Raw genomic sequence first — 25,154 nt, forward strand, 5'->3', positions numbered from 1 at the left:
ACAAGAATCCCCGTTAAATTACGAGAACTTTTTAAGGCTAAAAAATACCCGTTAATTATTCCTGCATTCACACCGCCCCGAAACACATCCTTCGGGATAAGTTCCCGAAGTTACGAGCATGCGCAGTGTGGTCTGATAAGCAGGCAAGGCGGGAGATTCAAAATCACTAGCCCAGCAGTCAACCACGCCGCCGCGCCCAACGACACGAAAGTTCTCGTAATTTCGCCAAGTACCTACTATTTAGCGGGTATTTTCTTTTGGGGAAATTACGCGTAGTTTGCTTTCACATTACCAAAATACCTGGTATTTTCTGATCGGGGTAAATTTCCCGATCAGAGAATACCTGGAACTGGCGAACTTCGAGGCGGTCTGAAACCACCCACTTGTCAATCCTTCAATTTTACTCTTATTCAGGCGTATATTGAATACAAGTTGAGGACATATTTGGGGAGTTCTAGTAAGCATTTGTGGTGGGTTTTGTGTCCCTGGTTTCCTATGGTCAGCCAAACATCATCAATCAGCTCCATATGAGATTTGATCCCACCCTAAACCACTCATAAACTACTCCAAACAAATGACAAATCCTATAAACACATGGTCCATCTGTCTACAATAACATGGCACCCTCATAAATCCCATACCCACTAGCCTCCCACAGTGCCCCACCCCCACATTCCTCAGTGACAACTTAAACCAGATTTTTTCCATAATTCATCTTTCATCCAGTTTCCGTCTGTAAATCTGAGAGTATGAACTTGAAACTCTCATCCCTCAAGATGAGTTTCAAGAGAATCATAAATACGCCAGGAGCAAGTGTCTACTTTAAAAAAAGAGGGGTGAAATACAGTACATTCACTGAATAGATCTTAAATTTCTGAGACTTTTATGAGATTCATGATTTTCTGGGACATTCAAAATAACACCCCAACACCCATGTCTATAGCTGAACATATATTCTAATTTACATGAATAAGCAAACTATGAACAATCGTTGCATTCTCCTTGGTTCTGTATTTATTTATTTCCACAACACACAGACACTATAAAAAAATGATGTACACGCTGATCAGTTAGGAACATAAGAAGCATAAAAACACTTCCAAGTAGGAAAATAACAAGTTGTGAACTTTTGACCTTGATGAACAACATGTGATTCTGCACGTCGTTGTATGTGTCTGATTTAAATTTGTTTATGAATGTGTTTTTGTGTGATAATCCAATATTTCACAAAAATAAATCATGGATCATGTTAACAAATGAAATCATTCTCTTTCTCTCTCTAAACCTTTCTCTCATTCTCTCTCTTACACACCCTCGCTTTGGATAATGCACAATTTGAACATATATATAAATTTATTTATACTTTTTCCATACATCTCTGTCTGTTTTACATCGCTTACATGTCTTCTATTTTATTCTTTTTCTCACATTCAATTTGCTCTATTTTTTCTCTCTTTCAATCATAATTCAATGTTCCTATTCATCTATTTCTAACACACCCCACCACCTCTCTTTCTCTAGATCTCTCTCGCTCATCCTATCCTTCTGTGTATGATTTTATTCAAGTGCTTTATGCTTTAATTATTTCCACTTTATCACTATTTTCTTCTTATTTTTGGTTTTAAAATCGACTAAGAAATTATATAAACAATATTTATGCCCACTTATTATCGCCGCCACTACAACACTTCATCTGTTATCTCTAATCTTGTTCTTTATCTGTTCTTTACCAGCTCATAAATAATTTATTGAATATGTCTCTGTCTCAAAAAAAAGTTCACTAGGGTAATGCACACATATTGATAGATAACTTTCATTGATGAATATGTTTATTATCTTTAGAGAGTCCCAAAGGGAACTATTCACAAATATGTAGAGGTAAATTGACTCTTTAATGTGTTTGCATCGTCCATATTTTCACTGGTTTTCGAAACTAGTATTCCCAAACAGTTGAAGATGAGACACATTTATCTCTTTTCATTTTTTTATTCTTTTAGATTGTGTATTTGTAAATGATTTTGACTCCTGCCCCCAATCTAGAAAAGACGCCCACGAACTGACAATCTTGCAAATTGATGGCAACCATTATTAGAATACTTGCCAAAATCTGACTTCAAGCAATACATCACACTAAAGCCATAGCTAAAGTACTTGAGATTTTGAAGTAGCACTTGAATTTTTCAAAGTGTTAAATATGTTGAATAAATAGGTGATATGACTTCATTGCAATTCTTTGAAACTTCAATATGATTAAATAGAGTATAAATAAAAAATAAAATATTTACTAAGTGTATGGCTGCAGACGTGACGCAAAGAAGCTTCAAAGAAACCACACATAATTTTGTCTAAGTAAATCCACATTCAGGCATGGTAAAAAGCATAGAAATTAAAACATTTCTAATTTTCAAAAAAAAAAATTTAATGTATACTGTACAAATTTCCAACATTACATGGACAAACTCATAATGTCATGATAATTAAGAAGGTTTGTGTCTGTTCAACTTGGAATTAAACTACTTTAATTTGTATGAATTTTATTATTCCACTCTGAAAAAAAATGTCTCAGTAACAATTTTTCCCCACTTACATGTATCATCAAACTATAAAGGAAATAAAACTAAAATATACAAAATACAGAATAAGTGACGAACTCAGCATTACATCTTATAAAAAAAATTATAATTCATTCAAACCAATTTTGTCTTAGTACAATTATTTGACCTTTAATTTGTATAAAAAATGTAAAACTGTGTGTTTTAGGCAGCTTACCATCAAAACTATAAAAGAAATTAAACAAACATCTACAAAATAAAGAATAAGTGACAAACTAAAATTACTCCATAGAGCCACCACCTTAAAATAACATAGGGCATGAAAAAAAATGTGTTTAAAACTAAAATCAAATCCTGTTAATTGGGTAAAAAGTATTAAATAAAACACAGAGAAGATGAAACTTACATCAATTCCTGTTGTAAAGCTTGAATCAAGACAGTTGCAGACGTATGGATCTAATGTGATATCACACGTATCGGCATGCCCATTACAATCACATCTGAATATACACATAAAAGAAATAAAAATCAATCACTCAATATAATCAATTCAACAAATTAAAAATCAATCACTCAATATAATCAATTCAACAAATTAAAAATCAATCACTCAATATAATCAATTCAACAAATTAAAAATCAATCACTCAATATAATCAATTCAACAAATTAAAAATCAATCACTCAATATAATCAATTCAACAAATTAAAAATCAATCACTCAATATAATCAATTCAACAAATTAAAAATCAATCACTCAATATAATCAATTCAACAAATTATCAGAGGGTAGTGATTCAGACTTACTCTCCTGGAATTTTTTTTTTCAATCTGAAGGTAGCATTTCTATATTATTTCTTTACTAAATCCATATTACACTGCACTTGACCAAGGTGAAATGAACCTGGTAAGAATTTATTTTGACTGCACAAAATATAATGGTTGCTTCAACTAGAGCAGACAGAGGTAATATGATTTAAAGTTCTATGGAATTGCATATAGCTCATGTGAGATGGTCTTTATTTAAGAAATGCTCATTCAGACAAGGTGCAAAAGAGAGCAGCAACAATGATAAGCATCAATATTTATGTACAAAGTCAGTGGGATATGACTGCTCAAATTCTATTAAAAAGCTTGCACAAAACAACTTTTTTCTACAATTGCACAGATCAAGCATACAAAAAAAAAATCATGACTCTTATGACATTTATGACATAATTGACTCACTTGTCATGTCTCACAATGTACAAATTGAAAACTATGATGAAAAATGCTTCTCTCTGACATACGCTTCCTGAAAGAGGGTAAAAATGAAGAATTATTATGAAATGTGAGAAACTTACCTTGCACTTATCGTGAGTTCCTCAATGCCATAGTACATATGTCTCACAGAATTGGGGTTGATATGATAATGACCTTCCATCACAACGCGAACCTCTTTAGCTCTTACAAACTCCAAAAGATCAGGAGTATTATAAAAATCATTATAACCTGGTCGGGCTACTGGCTCTGGGGCTAGTAACTGGAAGGTGATGTTTCCCTTGGAGTACGGAATGTCACTAAAATGAAAGTGAATAAATATCATTAAGCTCATTATATACCAACATGGTATCTGAGAGATGGAAGCACATATATTTTTCTATATTTCAATTCCATCATATCATGGTTATAATGCATAAAAACTTAAAATCAACTCATTTACTTGACTAAATGGGGTATGGGGTTCATACAATTTTTCACTAATTTATGCAGGCCTTTAAAAATGATATATGTTATATATGATATAACAAGCTCCATGGGTTTCTTGGTTTTTAAATATTGCATAGGCTACAATCAAAATATGGGGAGGGTTTTTTATGATACATATACTATCAAAATTTCATTTACATGTAATGCCAAGGTATATTTTGTGATATCGAAAAATCACAAAAATATGTGTTCTTTTAAAAACAGACAGGACAAACACAAGGCTTTCATAGCAAATTCCAGTCTTAAATGGTAAAGTGTTGCATTACATTTTGAACAGCTTTAAAAAATGGGTCCCTGTTCTAAACATACAATTTCAAATATATATTCAAATATGACACATTGCATCTCACAACATTAAAAGACATTTTCCTTTTAGGCAATTTCTCTCCTCATTTTCTTTAATTTGTTTGATGAACGATTGTCATTTATAGATTGTCATTTATAAATTGTTATTCATTGTCTATTTCATGTATTTTGTATTTTTATCTGATCTCTTGAGGAGAAATGATGAAAACAGAAGTGAAAGAGCTATTTTCAAAATGTTCACCAATAATTGGAGGGTTATATCTCATCACATCAACATCAATATGGGACCCCAATGGTGGTGTTCTGTTAATACCGCTGAAATGGGCCATCTTCCATATTTAATAATGATTTGTTAAATTTGATCAAGTATATATTTTTATGTTTATATGGAAATAAATATGAACAAACAATATAGTGTAAAAATGCTTCACTACCTTGGAAACTGAATGCAGTTGACCGATGTTGGTGTGCCCAGGTCTCCATTATTATCCAATCCAAATGCACTCTGACAGTCTTGGGCATAGTATTGCCAAACCTGCCAAGGAGACGAGCTATCGCTGCGATGAGAGATGGTCAGATTTATGGGCTGAGGGCTGTAGAACTGTAGCACTACATAGAACACCTGGGAGAATATCAAAGATAAAGATAGGAAAGAAAGTTGACTTGTTATGCATGTCTTTGAAACTTACCGATCAGAGTAATTATATTGTGCTGGGACCTTGTTGCATAAGACTTACAGTAGCATTACAGTAACATCATCAAACTACCACGTACTAATAAGTATCATCAGCCTATCCTCAATTCAAGTCAACACTGATGAAAGAATTTGAAGTTTTATCCATCAAGAGTATATAAAATAAAATAAAAAACTCTTCCCTATCAAGCCCATTGCACACTTCCAGATAGAATGTGCATATTCCCCTATGGAAAGTATATTGTATAACTTAGTAACGGAATGAACTTAGGAACTTCCTTTCAAGAGGAAGGCACTCTACCACCAAGCCATCATTCATGGTATGGACTAATAACGGAGAGAAAGAATAAATAGTGGAAAACTCAGGAAGGGTGGATGGACTCAAATCAGACCTACCTGATACTCCCTGCTCCCTAGATCAATGTCCACTGTGATACTTCTACCATTGGTCAGAGTAGATACCCAATAACTTCCTAGATCACCATCATTAGCAAACTGTAAGGGATGACTGTCTTGATTCAGACGACTGATCTGATCTGCTGATGTATCTGGCTCTCCGTTCTTTAAGCAATACCTATACATGAAGGAGGTTAAGATGATCAAAGTGCTTGAGATGGAAATTACAAGTAACAAAATAATACTTAGTGTATTACAAACGTGATAATTATTTTTAAGTTTCTTGATGATTTCTCATATACATGTATGTGGAGTGATGATGTAAGGACTCCTGCAATTTTTTTCCTCACAACACTCACATATTGACCGCTGAAGGATGCAATTTCTAGGCTCTGTACATTAGGTTCCAGTTGAAGAATAAAAATGATTGTCCCATATTAGGACAAGATTTGGACCCTTTGTATTCTTAAAGAATATCAAGAAGCATGTTGCTTCATTGTGGCTTCACATTAAGATGGCTAATAGGACATTGGTAAGAAAGTATATGGTTAGGGTCCTATACTCATCCCAACAGTTTCACCTAATGATGACTGCCAAGACAACTACAGTCAGGGGGGGCGTTTCATGAAAGGACTTGTCGGACGTTTTATCCGACAAGTCCCATTTTATCCGACAGTTACCATAGGAACAGTGCCTCTTAGCCAATCAAAATCATGGAAAGATGTCAGATCTGACAACTTGTCGGATGAAAATATTGATGAAACCCTCCCCAGGATTCTACATTTGGACATAAGCATCTTTTTTTTTCATCAATTTAAAGAAAAAGGACTATCTATTGAGGTACAGTTCCAATCATACCTTTCCTCTAGTGGATTTACTCTTGGATGACTGTCTGGACACCTACAGTCCGATTGGACATGGAGCTGAGGAAATGTTCCTGTTGCTAGTTCCTCTATTTCACGATTGGTCAAAGTTACCTGATAGAAATTCAGATCTTGCATCCTGCCAACAAACTGATCCGTTCCTGTGAAATAATGACACATTCAAGATAATAAAAAAAAATTATAATTTTTTTTGGTTGCCTACATATTTAAATTACAAGATCTGACACCAATTCACAGAAATAAAAGCTTCTTATATATACATGGTGTAATCAGTGAAAAAATATAATGTAGTATTGAGATGTAGGCCTACTTTGTATTGTGCATTCTGTCTATATAGGGATACATTTTCAATTTACAACTTCTATTCTTTCAATACAGAGTACATGTAATCTCATATTGTTCTTTTTTGCATTAAATTTTCTTTGAGGTAACATCTAGGTATTTTTAAGGTGTAAATTCCAGGTCTTTTAAAGATCATGTTTTTCTCCTCAAATGATATGCAACACACTTTCTGTGCTTCAGCACTAGGACTTGAGATTGTAAGCACTGATAATCATAGTACAAAGCAAATTGGACTAGACAGCTAAAACCCAAGAGACATTGACTCTGGGAGAGTGAACAATAGCTGAATATGCCATACTAGGCAGGCAATTCAAAGACATGTCAACATTCAATTTTTCTTTTTGATTTTAGATATTTATGCTCAAATTCAAACCAGAATTTGATATATACAATGTAAAAGATTATGGTATATGAACATACACTGTAAGCAAAACATCTGCATCATGTAATAAGGCCTATTGAATGTTTGATAGAATTTAGATCTACAAATAATATCAGAAAAGGTAAAAAAAAATCCCTATCAATCTGATATGTCAAAGTTTGCATGCATTGTAGGGTTTTTTAAGTTTCACTATATTATTATCTTGTAAGAATTCGTTCATCAAAATGACTTAGTATTGGTCAGTAACTAGGCCCTAATTTCATTATTATAGATCAAGATAAAGCTAGATGATCTTTGTAGGTTTGCATGGTGCAGTGTATAACGTGGAGAAGGTTTATGGTTCACAATGTGTAATGTGAAGAATGGAAGAAAATACAGGCAGAAAGATTGAAATGGAAAGACGGGATAAAGCTATTATAAATACTTGGTCCAATGCAGGTCCACTTTGTCAAGAAAATTACTTCACATTAGGCCTATACTGGTAGAAAAAGTCAGAAAGTGGGTGGATCGAAGTTTCCCATTCTCATCATCGATTAAATTCTTTCTTTTTATAAAAATACATACATGATGAGATGATAACATTTGGCACATCCAACTGAAAACAAAAATCCCTATCAACCCACTCTGTCAAGAAATACATGTACCAGTACACAGACCAAGAAAGGACAAAGAGTGGGTGGAAGTACTGTATTTCATCATTCTGTAGTAAATGTTGGAATAAACTGTCATGATCTGGCAGACAAAGAAATAAAGTAAGTGGGAGGGAGTATTTCCATTCTCATCATTCTTTTCTCCAAGGAAATGTAAGGTAGACACCAATGGCTTAGTAGATGAATGATGAATGGATAATATATTCTTCATCACTTCATCTATGCAATCTGTACACCCAGGGGGTAGACTGCTGACAGCCATGTTCACATGGTACTATTCAAGCTACAATGCGCACATGTGAACATCAACTTTGCAAAACTTGAAATAGACCATGATAAGAAGTGTGTTATGAAAGGTACATGTATCAACTAAACACTGGAATACTAAACGTGATATATTTCACAAAAACTTTGCTGATTAAGATTTTTCTTGAGTCCCCTGAAACTCAAAATTAGTGAATGAGTGTGACCACACGGTACCTCCCTTCATTGATGTAGCATTGTTCCCCGTATTTACAAGTTACAATATGTACATACGCTATGTTATGAAACTAAGTTTTATTGAGAACATATTGTAAGCCTATTCACAATGAGTCAAGTGAATATGAAAGGTGAAAGATGATATCCATGGGGAACACCAGGATATGCTACGAAGCTTTGCTTTTCAGTAGGCCCCTCCTCATGACGAAAACTTCCATTTGAGATCACTATACCCTGGTTTCCCTTCTCATCAATTCTCTTCTCCAAATACGACAAACGCTAACATGCCCCAAGCAAGCAATTTAAGTTTCAAAACACCTGTTTCTTGACGTCGGTCCGAAGATAACGCAAGAGCCCGGCATATACAGTCACAGTAGGGGGCCACACACGACGGGATGCATGTGCAGCGCTGAGCTCGGTTTCTGCAAAACATGCCGTCATTTTTATTCGCTTACTTTCCTTATTTCGAGGTTGATTTTCTTCGTTCGAAATTGAAAATGGACTAGTATTGGATGTCTGAATGTAATATGCCTTTGAAAACGTGATTAATATAGAATACAATAATTTCATTCTGAAGATCCTTCTACAGGCAGACAAGTATTACGTAATAGCACAGCTGTTGTTAATCATTTCGTCCTTGGCTCAACGCTCGTTTGGCTGGCCCGTGGTGGTGAAATTGAGACAAGGGGATTACCTGGCCAAGATGGGTTTATCGGGGTTGGAAATGTTGTTTGAGAGTTTCCAAACGAAAAACGGGGTATCCGACCGCAGTTTGCAGTCCGAAGTGCGGTCGAGAATCAAACAGGAAATTTTCGTAATGCTGCCTTACACTTTTTTCATTTCATTGGTGCATTTTAATCCTGCATGTGTAATGCAGTTGATGCATCTTTTCATTGTAAACATGATTTATTACGAAATGTACTTTGAGGATTTGTGAAATATGAATATATCAGTAAATAAATAAATGAACAAAGGTCCAGTGCAACTAAATTTTAGTGGATAATCCCATAGATGTATTTTAGTTTGCATTTCACTAGGGGTCTTTTCACACGTGAATCTTGAATCATCATTGTAATAAAGATTGCGATTCGTCTTAAGAATCATCGGACCTTTCACATGCTCACTTGAAAACTGTGATTTTCATTTGAATTCCCTGAGCAAAGACAGTATGTCCTTGTCAATCAAAGCATTGTATCCCAAATACAAACTACGATGAGTGCATGACCATACGGAAGTGCTTGAAGTGCCCCCTCAAAAGATGTTTTGGAGGTAAAGCCTTTCAGACACAAAATTCGTACTGTAATTTGAGTGAAACTTAACCAGAATTCACCTCTTGAGTTGAATTTTAATTTGTGAATTCATGAGTGAATTAAAGAAACAATTTCATTTCATTTCAATTCAATCATATGACTAGGACTTGTCTTAAAAAAAGGGGAAATAAAAGTTTACCTGATATTCTCTGACCAATCCTTGTCTGACCATTGCTGTCATCAATGATTTCACCTTGAAGGTTCATGGTTTCAAACGGTGTACCATCTACCTCTAAACCATCAATGAAAATACTAGCCTTTGTTCCAAACACCTACAGGAACAAAAGCATTATATGGTAAGTCAATACTGTACATACTTTGAAGTTGATAATTAATTAAAGGAGAATGAAACCTTTGGAACAAGAAAGCTTGTGTGAAAATAGATAAACCAAAGAAACAGATCAACAAAAGTTTGAGAAAAATCTGACAAATGATGAGAAAGTTATGAGCATTGGAATATTGTGATCACTAATGCTATGGAGATCCTCACATTGGTAATACGATAAAGATGTGTGATATCACTTGTGAACAACTCTCCCCATTATATTAGTATATATTTCAGTTAAACTGCCTCTTTTATCACATCTATCATGATCATGTGTTCTTTCTATAGGAGGGCATGTAATTGTAATACAGATATTTAAAGAATACATCATGGATAAAGAGTTTGTATCACCATAAGAAAAAGCAAAAAGTGACATTTTGGGTGTATTTTATAGTCCATCAAAGGGAAAGTTGTTCACATGTGACATCACACATCTTTGTCGCATCGCCAATGGGGGGATCTCCATAGCATTGTGATTGCAATATTCAAATGCTCATAACTTTCTCATTATTTGTCAGATTTTTCTCAAAGTTTCTTTATTGTTATTCTTTAATTTTTATGTTTCGACATAAGCCTACTTGTTCCAAAGGTTTCATTCCCCTTTAATGGATTATTCAGAATGGAAAACCAGAAGTAGGCCTTAACCATTTAAATACAACTTAGAGTAAATATTACAAGTGCAAATTCAGCATTTAAAAGTATGCACAATTCCTTCCAACAATTAGTCTAAATAAAATAATGGAAAATGATAGCATTCTAACAAAGAAAGGAAAATCTTCCCATTATTTGCAATTGACTCCATAAAGGTAGAAATACATCATTTTGTACATTTTCCCTGCAAGGCTTACATTTTCTCCCATATGTAGGTGTTCTGATACCAATTCAAATAGTAGGGGAAGGCGGGGTAAGTTGTGACAGTTTTTGCTTTTTGCATGTTAGAATTGATATGATTAATAATCTTGTCGAAATAAGTACCTTGCCTTGAAATTTAATTCTTCTGAAATATTTTCCACCTATATATAACTTTCTATCCCAACACTGAAAGTCATCGTGACCTTTGAAAAAAACGATGTCAAATGGCTCAACTTGCCCCATATATGGGGTAAGTTTGAGCCACCTTTTGGGTAAGTTGAGCCACAAAAACTATGTACAAAATGTATGAGGGTAGAACCAGCATGTCAATTTTTTGTTTAAAGTCTTTTCACTTGCTAATTCTCTATAAATACTAACATCCTTTAAAAGGAAAAGAGCAGTCATGTAAATTTGCTCCTTTCAGCCAGCATTTCAATCGATTTTTATGGTTTGTTCGTTTTTTAAGATACATTACCATAGGAATGACCATGGCTCAACTTGCCCCATGCTGTTTGGCTCAACTTACCCCAGTCCGAACTTAGTGCGATAATTTTGTATCCACATATTTATTATGCATCCATCATATAAAAGACTATGACAAGAAGGAAGATCCATACCTGGACTAATAATGTTGTTATCATGTCTTTATTATATTTAAAGACGTGTGTGTTTATAAAACACTTATCTATTTCACACTCTTTTTTACTTTTTTGGCTGAAATTCATATTTTTCCCTCTAAAAAACTACTTTTTGTTTCAAAGTTGAAAACAATGTGGTGGGGTTAGGGGTTATGCTATGGGTCATCAATACATGACACCACCACAATGTCTGACTCATTCATTATTGGCCTGGGGCTGGTGGCTCAACTTGCCCCTATGCTCAACTTACCCCGCCTTCCCCTATACATGGAAAAGAAAGTCATGCATTCTAACATCCCAGCTGTCGCCAGCAGTCAAAGTAAACAACAGAAATGACAGATTCCAGTATAGCTCTCCCTAAGCAACAAATGGTACGTACATGTAAATTCATTTGTATTGATTAAAGCAGTTCATGCAACAGATTCACAGCATATTTACAAATATTTTGTGCCAATCAAAAAGATACCTACAAATGTACATGTAAATAGCAAATTATTTTAAATGCAAAAGCATTAATTTAATTGTTCATGATGCATACATGTATGCCATAGTAGCCATAGGCCTACATGTACATACATGTTCAAGTATATTTTGTAATAAATGAAAATTACTTGAATCTCAGAAAATTTGTAAACAGTATCATGGAAAGATTTCTCAGATTCAGATATTACAATAAAAAAAATTTTGTACCCACTGGCAAAAAAAGATCTTTGCAGTCAAAAATTGTAAATGAATCCAAAGTAAAACTAGAATGAGATTATCATTAAGAATGGCACTAATCTTAAATACCCAACAGATATCACTTTTTTATGTTTATAGGCCCGCTGGGAGAACAGTTTTTGGAACTGAAGTGGCCACCCTGGGTAAATTAAACTTACCTGTACGGAAATGTGCTGCCATTCACTGACCTGAAGGCCAGTTTGAATTTGGAGAAATTTAGCGCCCTCTGCAGTTCGATAATCAAATGTGATAGACGACGAAGATACAACAAGTGCATAGATGATGTCATTATTTGAAGACCTTCGCTCAATTATAGTACTGTATAAAAAAATAAATAAAGAAGCGCCAACCGCGTGAGGATCCCTATCATCATATTGTACTCATACAGTATCGTTTAAAATCTTTTCTTAATTTTGGTAATTCCCAAAGAGTATTTTTTCACTACTTTACTTTACTACATTTACAAACCTTATGGATGACATAAAAATGTGCTTTTGAGGATCTAAACTGTACATTGTATTTTCAGATTACAAATACAGAAGGAATCAAATTATTACCATAAGGCATAAGCCTAGTAAAGTTTCAAATAAGTAAAAAAAAAATTAACCAAAAAAAGGGGGCTATTAGAGATCATCATCATGGGAGATATTAGACTGATTGACATTCTCAGATTGAGAAAATAATACAAGTCAATATTTATTCAAATATATTTCTCATGAAGCCATTGTGGTGCAAAATCACATCATTTCACCAGAACATTCCTTCATGGTTGTAATGTCTACAAGATTCCACGCTCTACTTACTACAGTGACATTCCCTTTCAGCAATAGATGTGATAGAAGATGATTTATAGCTTCACATTATTAAACACACATTGTTTTCACAGTTATCATCAATCAACCATCACAACAATCCCCTTTGACTTGAGTGTTGACTCAACAGAACTTGATGGTTTTCCAAATTACATTGTACCTTTTTCAAGGAATTTTCTATCAAAATGATAAAAATCCTCAAGTGATATTTCTTACTGTTTTTAAATTAAAGGTACATGTAGCATTTGGGCAAAGAGCATTGTGACCTACATGTACAGGTACAGTTTAGTTAGAATGTGAGGTACAGTGTATGTTGAGAAATATGTCAAGGTAAAAGACAAGTCCACCACAGCAAAAAATTGATTTTAATAAAAAGAGAAAAATCCAACAAGCATAACACTGAAAATTTTATCAAAATCGCATGTAAAATAAGAAAGTTATTAGGGGCCTACATTTTAAAGTTTTGCTTAATTTAACAAAACAGTTATGTATGCGCATCCTGGTGGATATGCAAATAACTGATGATGTCATCCACTCTATTTCTTTTGCATTTTATTATATGAAATAGGGAATATTCTATTTTTCTCCTCATTGTCAAGTGAAACAACAATTGATTTTACCCTGAACATGTGGAATGAGTATTAATTACATGCAATACTGGTTCATTCAAGTTGGTCCTTATTGTCAAATAGATCTACAAAAAATGAAATATTGTATAATTCAAACAATAAAAAAACAAAAGAAATAGTGAGTGATGGGCATCATTAACTGACGCACCTAGTTGTGCATACATGTATCACTGTTTTGTGAAAAATAAGCAAAACTTTAAAATGTCATAACTTTCTTAGTTTACATCCGATTTTGATGAAATCTTCCACATTTTGCTAGTTTGATTTTTCTCTATTTATTCAAATCAACAATTTTCTGGGGTGGACTTGACATTTAAAAAGCCAACAAGGTTAATGCCCCTAGCACTACATGTACCCTATGGACATGTATAACTTTGGTTATTTCTGTGGCATGTTACAGTGTATAACACTTTTCAATTATAAAACAGAACAGTCTTTGCTACTTCACAGCATCACCTCATAGTGAATTTTTCAAAAAGAAGACAGAGATGTTATTTTTTTAACATCAACATACATGTACAATTGTGTGTTTTCTACGTACAAGTAAGTACTGGCTGCTTGTTTTTATTATTTTGAATCATAAAAAAAGTAATAATATACATACATGTATAGGCCTAGAATGTATGAATCGTAAAATACACAGTGTACAAATTTGGAGGAGAGTCCAACTCAGCAAATTTGATAGGACACCACTCTTTACTGTCATCAGTCTTATTTGCCATTGAACTACATTTTATCTCTCTGATCTGAGAGATAAAATCTTGTCTGGAGACTACAAAACATATTTTCAGCAAAGCTACAGGACAGATGGATGTAAGGTTGAAAACTTCCTATTTAGCGTTGGTGTACAGGACAAATAGGCCTACATGTACACAGCAATATTTACAGAGAAAGAATTAGTAGAAGAGATTAAACCCAAAGTATACATTGCTTTCAGATCTGTGACAGTACATGCATTTACAGATGTGTAGTCTCAATCCATGATTTACAACAAATTATCATAGGACTGAAAATATATTAATTCTCAAATTGATGGTTATGGATTCTTCACAAGTATGTGTACAGAACGAGCTTTTTTTTTAATTATCACAACCTACAAGTACATTATCTGTAATATTATCTGTTTTCTATATCGGTTACATAGGTCAATTGAATTCTGATCAAAGTCACATGTGTGAATGCCTTTATTTCCCAAAAGGTTTATAATACTTCGAGTCCTCTTTGATAAAAAGGTTTGCTATTCTATCAATTGTTTTCATATTCCCATTTCCCACCCTATATTCACTTGAAATTCTAGACACACTGCTACATATTTTGTTTATGTTTAAAATGCTACAAAATATGAAAGAAAATGTGGTTTAACATCTGACATCAATAGACAAGTATAATCCCATTTTGAAATCCAGATGAATGTATGTGTGGTCTTAGCCTGGTGGCTATCCAGTTCAATGGCAACTGCTCACAGTCACAGGGACAAAGGGCAAATCTCAAGAAATTCTCTCTTTCATATACTTTGACAGCCACATGACATTGATTTACTTTGCTTTAGGTACATTTATCCACTTTTTAAATCTCAGAAGAGTGAAATTTAAAGTGAACATGTGCAATGTATCCAGGTGCAAGTCATTGGCGTCAACAAAACTACGCAAAATTGAACTTCTCCTCCTTCTTACACTTTCTTCTTAAGATTTAAAATGAATTCAAATTCACTTCAATTAGAATACATGTTCTACCATAAAATAAACACAAAATAAGCATTTTGAATGATTCACACAGTATTACATGTACATCTATATTAAAGAAATACATTGATGGCTAAAAGACCCTGGAGAAAGCAAACTAATTTAAATATTCACTTTACACTAAGAATGGAAACTACATGTATGAGCATTTTTTTAGAAATCAAATTACAACTGAAAAAATAAGATATTTAATTAGGCTAAATCAAATTGTAATTAAACACTTCTGCAGAATAAAAAGAGTAATTAAAGAGTACTATACACTAGATCAATTGCTCTCAATTAACGGCTCACAAACTACTTGTGGCACATCGGACCTCGCAAGGTGACAGATACAAAGAAATAAAAATGTTTTTTATTTTTTCTTGCCTTGTTCTTCTTCTTCTTCCTCCGCTTTTATCAGAGATCAGCACCAAAATGCAGCATGGCGTAATAACCTTAATAACATTTATAGCTGAATTTGTATTTTGGGGACCAAAAAAATAATGCAACATGTACATGTACCTAAAACCTTCCCTCTTTAATCATCTTTCTCAATCTTAAAAAAAATGCTTGATAATAACAATTTTGAAATCGGATTATGGGACTAGAATTCCATGAACAAGGTTGTGGTTTACATGTATGTGATCTGATTTCACATCCCCCGTAAAAACCATGTTGACTTCAAAAGACCATAACTGATGCTTACCCATCGGTGGTGACATCAGGTCGAATCCAAAGAGAAATGGTTAATCTACCATCATTACCAACAGTTGGTACAGCGGGAGCAGAAAAACAATCAGGAGTGTTTCTAAAAATGTATGATGGCTCATTTGGTTCAGAGTTTGGTCTTGTACTTGCGAAATCTTCCGTTATACAACTACCGGAACTTAAAAGACCAATTGGTGATGGCAAATTAGTTCTACCTGGGCAAGACTGATCACATAAAGCTATTGTACATGATGAAACAGAGGAAGATATTGTTGAACTCCTACAAAATCCACTACGAGCAGCATCACCGGTGTTGGGGTTGTAGCCGCACGTACCCACCGGAGGCTCGGTCGAAATCGTCCGGCCCTCCCCGGCGTTGAACAAATCCGGGAAGGATCCTTGTGCGGCTGCTCGGCCAATAACACAAACGAACATCCACGAAATAAACGTTACAAATGGCTCCATTTTGTTTGCTCTGGTCAATTCCATCTCCTAGATCACTGAATTACGAACATTATTCACATGAAATGAAAGCGAGCAGTAAAAACGGTTGGGAAAATGTCGATTATTGACACGTTACATCCTGAAATTCAAATAGCCGATCCTGTACACGAACATGGTAATACTCGTAACAAGGGACGCTAGCGATGGAATGGCGTCCGTTGCCGGTTGGTAGTGTAGTGAGTCACAGGTGGAATTGAAATATGATCCCACCCAACTCTTATTATTGTTCGAGTCACCGTAGAATTCCCCCACTATATAGTATATCTACGAAAGTAGACCTTTCTGGTAAAAGTAATACGGCCTATCAATTTGGTTGAATTTAAATTCAATCTTTGAATAAAACCTCAGTTTAATAATACAAGCCCAATGATGTAACCGCAATAAAATCAAAAATTATGCAGATACATGTAGCTTCGGATGGGTTCGGAGTCTATTAAACCTAATCTAATTGGGATTGATTTGCAATAATCTCGTAATGAAGAAAATCAATCTGCGAATATACGTGTATGTCCATGTCTTTCATTTATTAACAATGGAAAACATTTATTCATCCTTGATCGCAATGCTTTCTTCTCAGTCAAATTTAAGAGTGGACATTTGGACATTTTCAAAATTTGCTTAAGAGGGGTATTAACATGGGTGAGTGGCGCCGCATAAAAGATACCACTTTCACGTTACACCCACTGTTATTGGCTGGTTGGTCCATCGCGCGTCCCCCCTCTGATTGCTATTAACTAAAAAAAGACAATTTCAAGTATTGACCTCAATTTTGAATATAATACTTTTCGAAGCCAAACTCACAAAAAATACTTACTCTAAACAATTTAATACCATATAAAGTTGAAAACTACTCAATGCAAGTAAGCTAAATATGTATGTCAATAAGCTCGCCCGCGGGAGTGAAGTAGTTTGAAGAAATACCAATAACACGTCTATTAGTCATTGCATTGATTCAGAGAGAAATCTTGAAGACGAGACGAACAACGAAGAATTTCATAATTACTGATTCGCTCTTTGAAAGGGGCGAACACAGGCCCTAATAAGCGTAGGCTTGATTAGAAATTGATTGAAGTTACCATGACCGTGTTATGCACAGTGCTTATCAAAATTTTGTGAAAAATAAGTGAAAATTTGAAATGTAATAACTTCATTTGTTTACATCAGATTTTAATCAAATACCAGCGTTATTGTTTAAATTTTCTCTTTTATTCTAATCCACTCTCTGGATGCACCCCAGGCCTTCGAATACAAATAAAATGGATGTAGGCCTATAGATATACATGTATATACATGACCATGTTTGTAAGGAGGTTCGTTCATAAAGAAATTCATCAAAACTGAGAAAACATAATCTTACAATCGGATAGATTGGATAGTATATCATTAATCACAAGCCTTTTAATAAATGATCTGCTGTTCGCAGTGACTATTCAAACTGTTTTTTTATTTCGAACTACAAAAAATTTGAACCAGGATATTTTGATCGGGATTCATTGTTGCTCATCCCTGAGGGTCTTTGGGTGATCACCGCCCCTGTTGATAAAATATGAGCTGTCTTCTAACATTATAAAGTTCGATGGCTTTTAATTACAGGGGAACACTATCCATATCATCACTGAGGCAATGGTTAAAAAGCGCATATTCGTTTATAGCGCCATCTCAAATTGAACGTCAGTTGACCGTGAAACAAGAATCCGCTGATCGACGGAAAAGTTCAATATTTCTTCAAAGCATTCTTTCTTCATCTTCCTAATGGGGATAGGGGCACTAGCGTACCTACATGTACGGGGGGCAGTCTGCCCCCCCCCCCGACGAGCTTGAAAGACCTTTCTTGCCCCCCTGACGAGATTGAAGACCTTTTTTTGCTTGCTTGTCAATTTTTTTCTGGTACGAAATGCTTTATTTGTGATTGAAGACCTTTTTTTTTGCTTGTCAAATTTTTTGGCGGACGTTTTTGCCCCCCCCCCCTGTGGAAAGTCCTAGGTATGCCACTGGGTAGGGGAGAAATAGCTAGCGAGTATCACATATATACCAGGGATATGCAATATCCCTGTATATACTATTCTATCATTTGCATGTCACTGCGTTGTGCATATCAATGTTTTGTGAAAAATAAAATGTCATAACTTTCTTATTTTACCTCCGATATCGATGAAATTTCCAGGGTTATGCTTGTTGGATTTTTCTATATTTATTCAAATCAACTTATTGTTGGAGTTTACTCGTCCTTTAAGTGTTTGATATATAAACTGGTTATAAAACTTGTAAGGATTATTTTTTTTCCTGATTACCAATTTTTTATTTGGGGGGGGAATAAATACAGGGACAATTCATTAGTATCCCTTTTTACTTTTGAAATTGACTGTAACTTAATTCATTTTATGTTTGAATGTGTTAATCCAAAATGAAATAATCATCAATCAATGAATTTTAAAAGAAACGTTTACAAATGGGTATTAATTTTCATCCGAACAATAGACACTTTCATAACCATGTTTGTGTCACCATATTTTAATACAAACCCATTTCAAAGCTCTAAGTGATTTTTCGAGGGGGCGGTCTCCTTCAAGTTCTCCTTACTCCCCTCCAAAAAAAAATCCCCATTGTATTTTTCCAAAATATTATTTATAAACTTCTGCTGAGTATTATGCCCATTTACCTTTCTATATATAAGCATGAAAGATGCATTGTAAGCAATGTTTGTCTAAATACAACTACCCCCCCCCCCTCTCTCTCTCTCTCTCTCTCTCTCCCTCTCTCTTCCTCTCCCTCCGTCTCTTCACCATGCTCACCTTTTCTCCTTCTTTCTCTCTTATCATGTTTGTGTCATGTATATTCACACGCGCCCCGACACGGGATCTTAGCCATACTCCACGAACTTACATGAACATTGTATTCGAAGTTGGCACTTTAAAGATAGACAAGAGTACTTTTTTATATTCTTCTTTATTAGTCTTCTCATAATCATGATAATAAGGGCGTATCCATGATTCCGTGTATGGATATAAGGATTCTATAATAAAGTTTAGTTATTACAACGGTATTTTACTCATTCAGAAGACCTTATTCTCCAAGGAATATAAGAAGCATAAAACATCCAATCCATACAGAAACGGGGTAATATCACTTTGAATATTAAATTTAAAACTGATTGCTATAGGTGGGCAGGGGAATTGCCTTACCCCCCCACCCTCTACCATTTTCAATTCCAAACTCATACAAAATCACTGTGATAAGATTTTTAAAAGGACAGCAATATCTATACAAAGACAGTTGATTTGGTACAATATCACAAGATAAGAATGAATGTCTGTGGGGGTTGAGATAGAGGGGATTTCAAAGCCAACAAATAAAATGGTAACTATGTTTGTTTTTAAGAAATAGTATGGGGGCTGGATACAAACGTCATATAACGTCGAACAAATTGTTGACAATAAAACCAACACTTGTGAAAGTGGATTTCAAGTGCAATATGAAAAAATAAAATACAAAACATGGGAATATAAACGTCTAGTATTTATTCCTTTGTGAGTTTTGATATATATATTTTTACACCTATTTTGAAATCTTAGGCACCCTTCTTATTTGATATGGTGACTCCCACATCACTGTGCACCAAAGAACTTAGTTGTACTAAATTGACTTTTTTTGCGGTTTATGTTCTATAAAGGTATCCGTGCAGGCGATCATCCATTATCTTGAGGTGTCTCTGTTCAGAAATACTTTTGAACAGATAAATATAGCTGCAAATGACAATAAATTTTACTGTTTATTTGAGAAAAGTTCGTCACCAGGCATGCAGTCTAAAATTACCTTTCTGTATTAGGGTATCACAATTATTCTGATTATTACGGGTACAACACGAGAGGCTTGGGTATTACGTCTTTCATGACGTATGAGAGTGGAATGTTTTATTCAAGTATTCTTGATTCTGTTGAAAACACACGTACTTCTACCGGGAGTATACGCCGTAATGAATCAAAAGAGATATTACAAGTTATACAGACCAAGGTTGAGATATGTTTTTTCAAAGCTTTCTAAAAAAGGATTAAAAATATTTTGTAAATGATTATTATTAAGTTGAGTACATGTTCATCTGTTCATTATCGCTTGGCGAGTTGTTGATTTTGCTCTTATTCTTTTTGTTAAAATTATTGTGGCAGATTATTTCGTATAATGGGATCCAGTTTTCTATATTAAATATAATATTTTGGATGTATTATTACAGTATAATGTATTTGAATCGATTTGAAAACGGTTTCATTTTTTCATATACATATAACGCATGGAAAACATAATTATGAAGTTTCAGGAGCTCAGACCGATAAGATAACACATACCAATGGCGTAAACTAGGGGGGGGGGGCTTGCCAGCTGGCCCACCAAAAAAGTTCCATGATCAAGGAAAAAAAGAGGGAGAAAAGGTGAAAAATGAGAGAAAAATGGTAAAATATGATATATTTTGGATGATATAATGTCAAAATCTATCACCAACTTTCACTGTCAGTTAAGAAGCCCCCTCAAAATATGCGCCACTAGCACACACACACACCCACGCACCCCCACACACTACACAAACTCTTATGCTGCGTATTACGACAAACCGCATCTTCAAATAGAGTCACACACATAATCATTAAAAAACTAATAAGTCCTATATAAGCTTTATTATTTGTAACAATACTAGAAAGGCATAAGTTAACAATTATTTGACTTTTAACAAAAGAGTGAAATGCATAGCAACCGGAATCTTTAAAGTGGCTGAAGAAATTTGATGTTCCTATTACCGTGTGTATTTTATCCATAATACGTTCAGCGTATTTATATAGGCATGACAGAAGACCTTTGTAATCTCAGCTTCTACCTTATAGGAGTGATATAAGTTAGCTAATTAAACATTACCTTTTTCTAATAATAAAATTGGTGTACAATAATAACGATACTTGATTGTATTTCCTTGGGTTATTATAAATAGCCCTGCACAATGAGTTATTTTTTCATATATGTTTTTGAATGAGATATTACAGGAATACGATATTGAACCTTAAATGTCCTTGAATGTTGAACCTTAAATGTTCTCACATAGTCTTCTAAATTAAATTAATTGAAATTTTGTTTCAATTAGAAAAATGAATGCGGAACACGTAAATATTGCATAAAATTCACAGGTTGCCTTAAGGCCACCGCACACCTTACGACTGTTCGCAATCCGCTTTTGGAACAAATCGAATTTTGCTCATTTTTCTAAAATTGTGAATGGAACATATCATTCTATTTGAGGTTAAAATTAATTAAAAGAATACTAATATAACCATTTTGAAAGATTGCAAGCCTTAATTTTGGAGTAAAGGCCAAATTAGTTTCAAATCGTAGCCAATCCTACGACTGCTATGACGTCATTGCGACTAGATATTAAATTGCTTTTATTCTAAGAAGGAGCATAGTCACAGATTTGAATATAGGTATTCGTACGATGATTTTGAACATTACAAAGTTAAGATATTCCAAGTCTCAATATTAGCATCACATTCTACTACGTTTTTTTTTCCAAAACTGAGTCGCAGACCAATCGTAAGGTGTGCGGTCGCCATAAAGTTAATTATCAGTTGTTGAACAAATGCGTTCAAGATACTCTGGAAAGGCGTAAACCATCAGAAGACCGGTATATGACAGTGTGTTTAAAATGGCGACAACCATTGTCACTCCTCTATTTTGTTTTCTTGAGATTTGTCACCCTTTTCGTTTTTATTAAAGGTCAAGTCCACCTCAGAAAAATGTTGATTTGAATCAATAGAGAAAAATCAGACATGCACAATGCTGAAAATTTCATCAAAATCGGATGTAAAATAAGAAAGTTATGACATTTCAAAGTTTCGCTTATTTTCAACAAAATAGTTATATGAACGAGCCAGTTACATCCAAATGAGAGAGTCGATGATGTCACTCACTCACTATTTCTTTTGTTTTTTATTGTTTGAATTATACAATATTTCAATTTTTACGAATTTGACAATTAGGACCTCCTTGCCTGAAGCACAAAATGTTAAAATAATGGAATTCCACATGTTTAGGGAGGAATGAAACTTCATTTTACAAGACAATGACGAGAAAATCAAAATATTTCATATAATAAAATACAAAAGAAATAGTGAGTGAGTGATGTCATCAACTCTCTCATTTGGATGTAACTGGCTCGTTCATATAACTATTTTGTTGAAAATAAGCGAAACTTTAAAATGCCATAACTTTCTTATTTTACATCCGATTTTGATGAAATTTTCAGTGTTGTGCTTGTTGAATTTTTCTCTTTTTATTCAAATCAAGTTTTTGTTGGGGTGGACTTGTCCTTTAAGTAGTATCACAGCCAATACAAACATATAGCCTTGTATATACCGCAAGCCTACAATTACTAAAATCTACTGTAGACAGGTTCCTAAACCATAATTCAACATTCTGTGCAATGATGTCGCCACACTTGAATGATAACACACCTTTCAATGTATTCACAACAAAATAATCATTATACCAAGTATAGCATAGCAAAGTAAAGTTAAAACATTTAAGTTTACTTCTGCCCCCCCCCAAAAAAAAAGCAGGATATTTTATTTCTGTGTCAATAATAGTTGTCTCAAAGATTTGTTTTGAGCCAAGCTTTTTACAACACATAGTTAATGAAATATCACATACTATTTTGGTTAGGTCGTTCTCAATTTGAGCAACCTGTTTCTTAACAAGATGCTTGCACAATGAGCAACGATCAAGTGTCGGTTCTAAACCGAGCGGCTGCCGTAATGCAGCCGTATAGTTGACCGTATTACAACCGTTGTAGACTGAAGATTGAACTATATCATTCTCACAATTGACGGCGATTCCCCCTCGATTTTCAAATTTTGTAAAGTAGCTTAGAATCGTCACCCCCACCCCGATGGACCGAAATCTAACGAAATCTTATTATTTTTCAAGATAAACAGTTGCGTTTCGATCATGGGTTAATGTGACCGTCTTGACCGTTATTGGCCGGCCGTAAAACGGATGATTCAATGACTTTTCCAACGTGTTTAAAACTTCATTTCTGACCGAAGCGCACACACAACATCGGTTGGAATCGGTCATTGAAGGTTGAATGGCTACCTGGATAGACAAGATGCTGAGAGCAGTGGGTAAACCTACTTACTGTCTACTGCGGCTATTGCGGCAAAACCTAGGCATGTTAGGTACATACAGCAAGGTCAAAATGGTCACTTAACCATCAATGACAGAGACACTCGATTGTTGTACTCATGTCAATGCACCTTACTTCAAGACCACTCTTCAACGAATTCAAAATTGAATTCATTGAATTTCAACAATAATTTAAATAAAAGTGAGCATTTATCGGTATATGAACATCACACAATCAATATTGTGGAATAACTCTTATATTAAAATAGACGGTAAAACAATATGTTTTAACAGTGGTTTGAAGCAGGTATTTTATATGTAAAAGATATTATAAAGAATAATGGACTATTTAAAACTTTTCATGAACTTCAAGACAACTTTAACCTGCCTAAAAAGTGTTATTTAGAATATTTTTCATTGATTTCTTATTTAAAAAAAGGAATGGAAAATACTTTAATATCAAGTGATACAAATGATGAATCTGACGATGCAAATAGTTTAAAGAGATTTATAAGTTATATAAGAAGGTGACTTAATCCTGCTATTTAAAGCTTATAAAAAACATTGTTTAGATATATCAGAAACCAAGCAGTGTGAAAAATGGTCTGATGATTAAAGTGTAGATGTAAGTCTTTTGATCCAATGGCAAAATAGATTTTTGACTCTTTATTGGGTTACTTTGGATTCAAACATCAGAATGTTCCAATATAAGTTTATTCACCGTCGTATATCAAATGTTGTTTAAGATAGGTGTGAAGAATTCACCATTATGTAATTTTTGTAAAACTGAACCACAAACTTCGATACACTTATCCTGTTTATGTCCTATTGTAACTAAATTTTGGACATATGTAAATACTTGCATGGCTGAATTTTCACAATATAAGTTGTGAAAAAATTTCAAATATTGATGTATGTTTTGGTTTTCCAAGTAAGTTTCAAAGGGGTTTCGACATCTTTCAAACACAATCATTTTATTTGTAAAATACTTCATTTTCCGAACAAAATGTCTAGAACGACTACTTTCTTTAGCTTTATTCATAAATGAGTTGAAATTTGTTGAAAATGTTGGATAGTTTATTGCATTTTAAAATGGCAAGGAGATGCTACTTTATAAAAATGGAGCCATTTTACTAATTTTGAACTAAGTTGAGACTTGATCTATCTTGTTGTACACGATGAAAATTGTACATATATTTTGTTTAATTGAAGCAATAAAGATTAAAATACATCAGTGGGGGAGGGTATAACGAAAATAAAATTACATATCTTGGCTATCCGCTTACAAACAAATTCATTAAACTACACGCCTACATGTGCACAAAAAGCTCATGTACG

General features: G+C 34.1%; 1 protein-coding gene across 1 annotated transcript in view; it reads right to left on the bottom strand.

Annotated features, from left to right (window-relative positions):
• Positions 1-17,011, bottom strand: part of LOC121419414 (usherin-like) — a 69,413-nt gene extending 52,402 nt beyond the window's left edge. Inside the window, exons 1-8 of the mRNA XM_041613871.1 lie at positions 16,150-17,011; positions 12,440-12,599; positions 9,886-10,018; positions 6,557-6,722; positions 5,699-5,876; positions 5,043-5,230; positions 3,897-4,112; positions 2,959-3,052 (exon numbers count right to left, since the gene is read on the bottom strand). Coding sequence (XP_041469805.1) covers positions 2,959-3,052; positions 3,897-4,112; positions 5,043-5,230; positions 5,699-5,876; positions 6,557-6,722; positions 9,886-10,018; positions 12,440-12,599; positions 16,150-16,640 — 1,626 coding nt within the window. The 5' untranslated portion in view covers positions 16,641-17,011. The remainder of the gene's footprint in view (positions 1-2,958; positions 3,053-3,896; positions 4,113-5,042; positions 5,231-5,698; positions 5,877-6,556; positions 6,723-9,885; positions 10,019-12,439; positions 12,600-16,149) is intronic.
• Positions 17,012-25,154: the final 8,143 nt, after the last annotated feature.

Source organism: Lytechinus variegatus, chromosome 7 (genome assembly GCF_018143015.1).
Source record: "Lytechinus variegatus isolate NC3 chromosome 7, Lvar_3.0, whole genome shotgun sequence".
NCBI lineage: Eukaryota > Metazoa > Echinodermata > Echinoidea > Temnopleuroida > Toxopneustidae > Lytechinus > Lytechinus variegatus.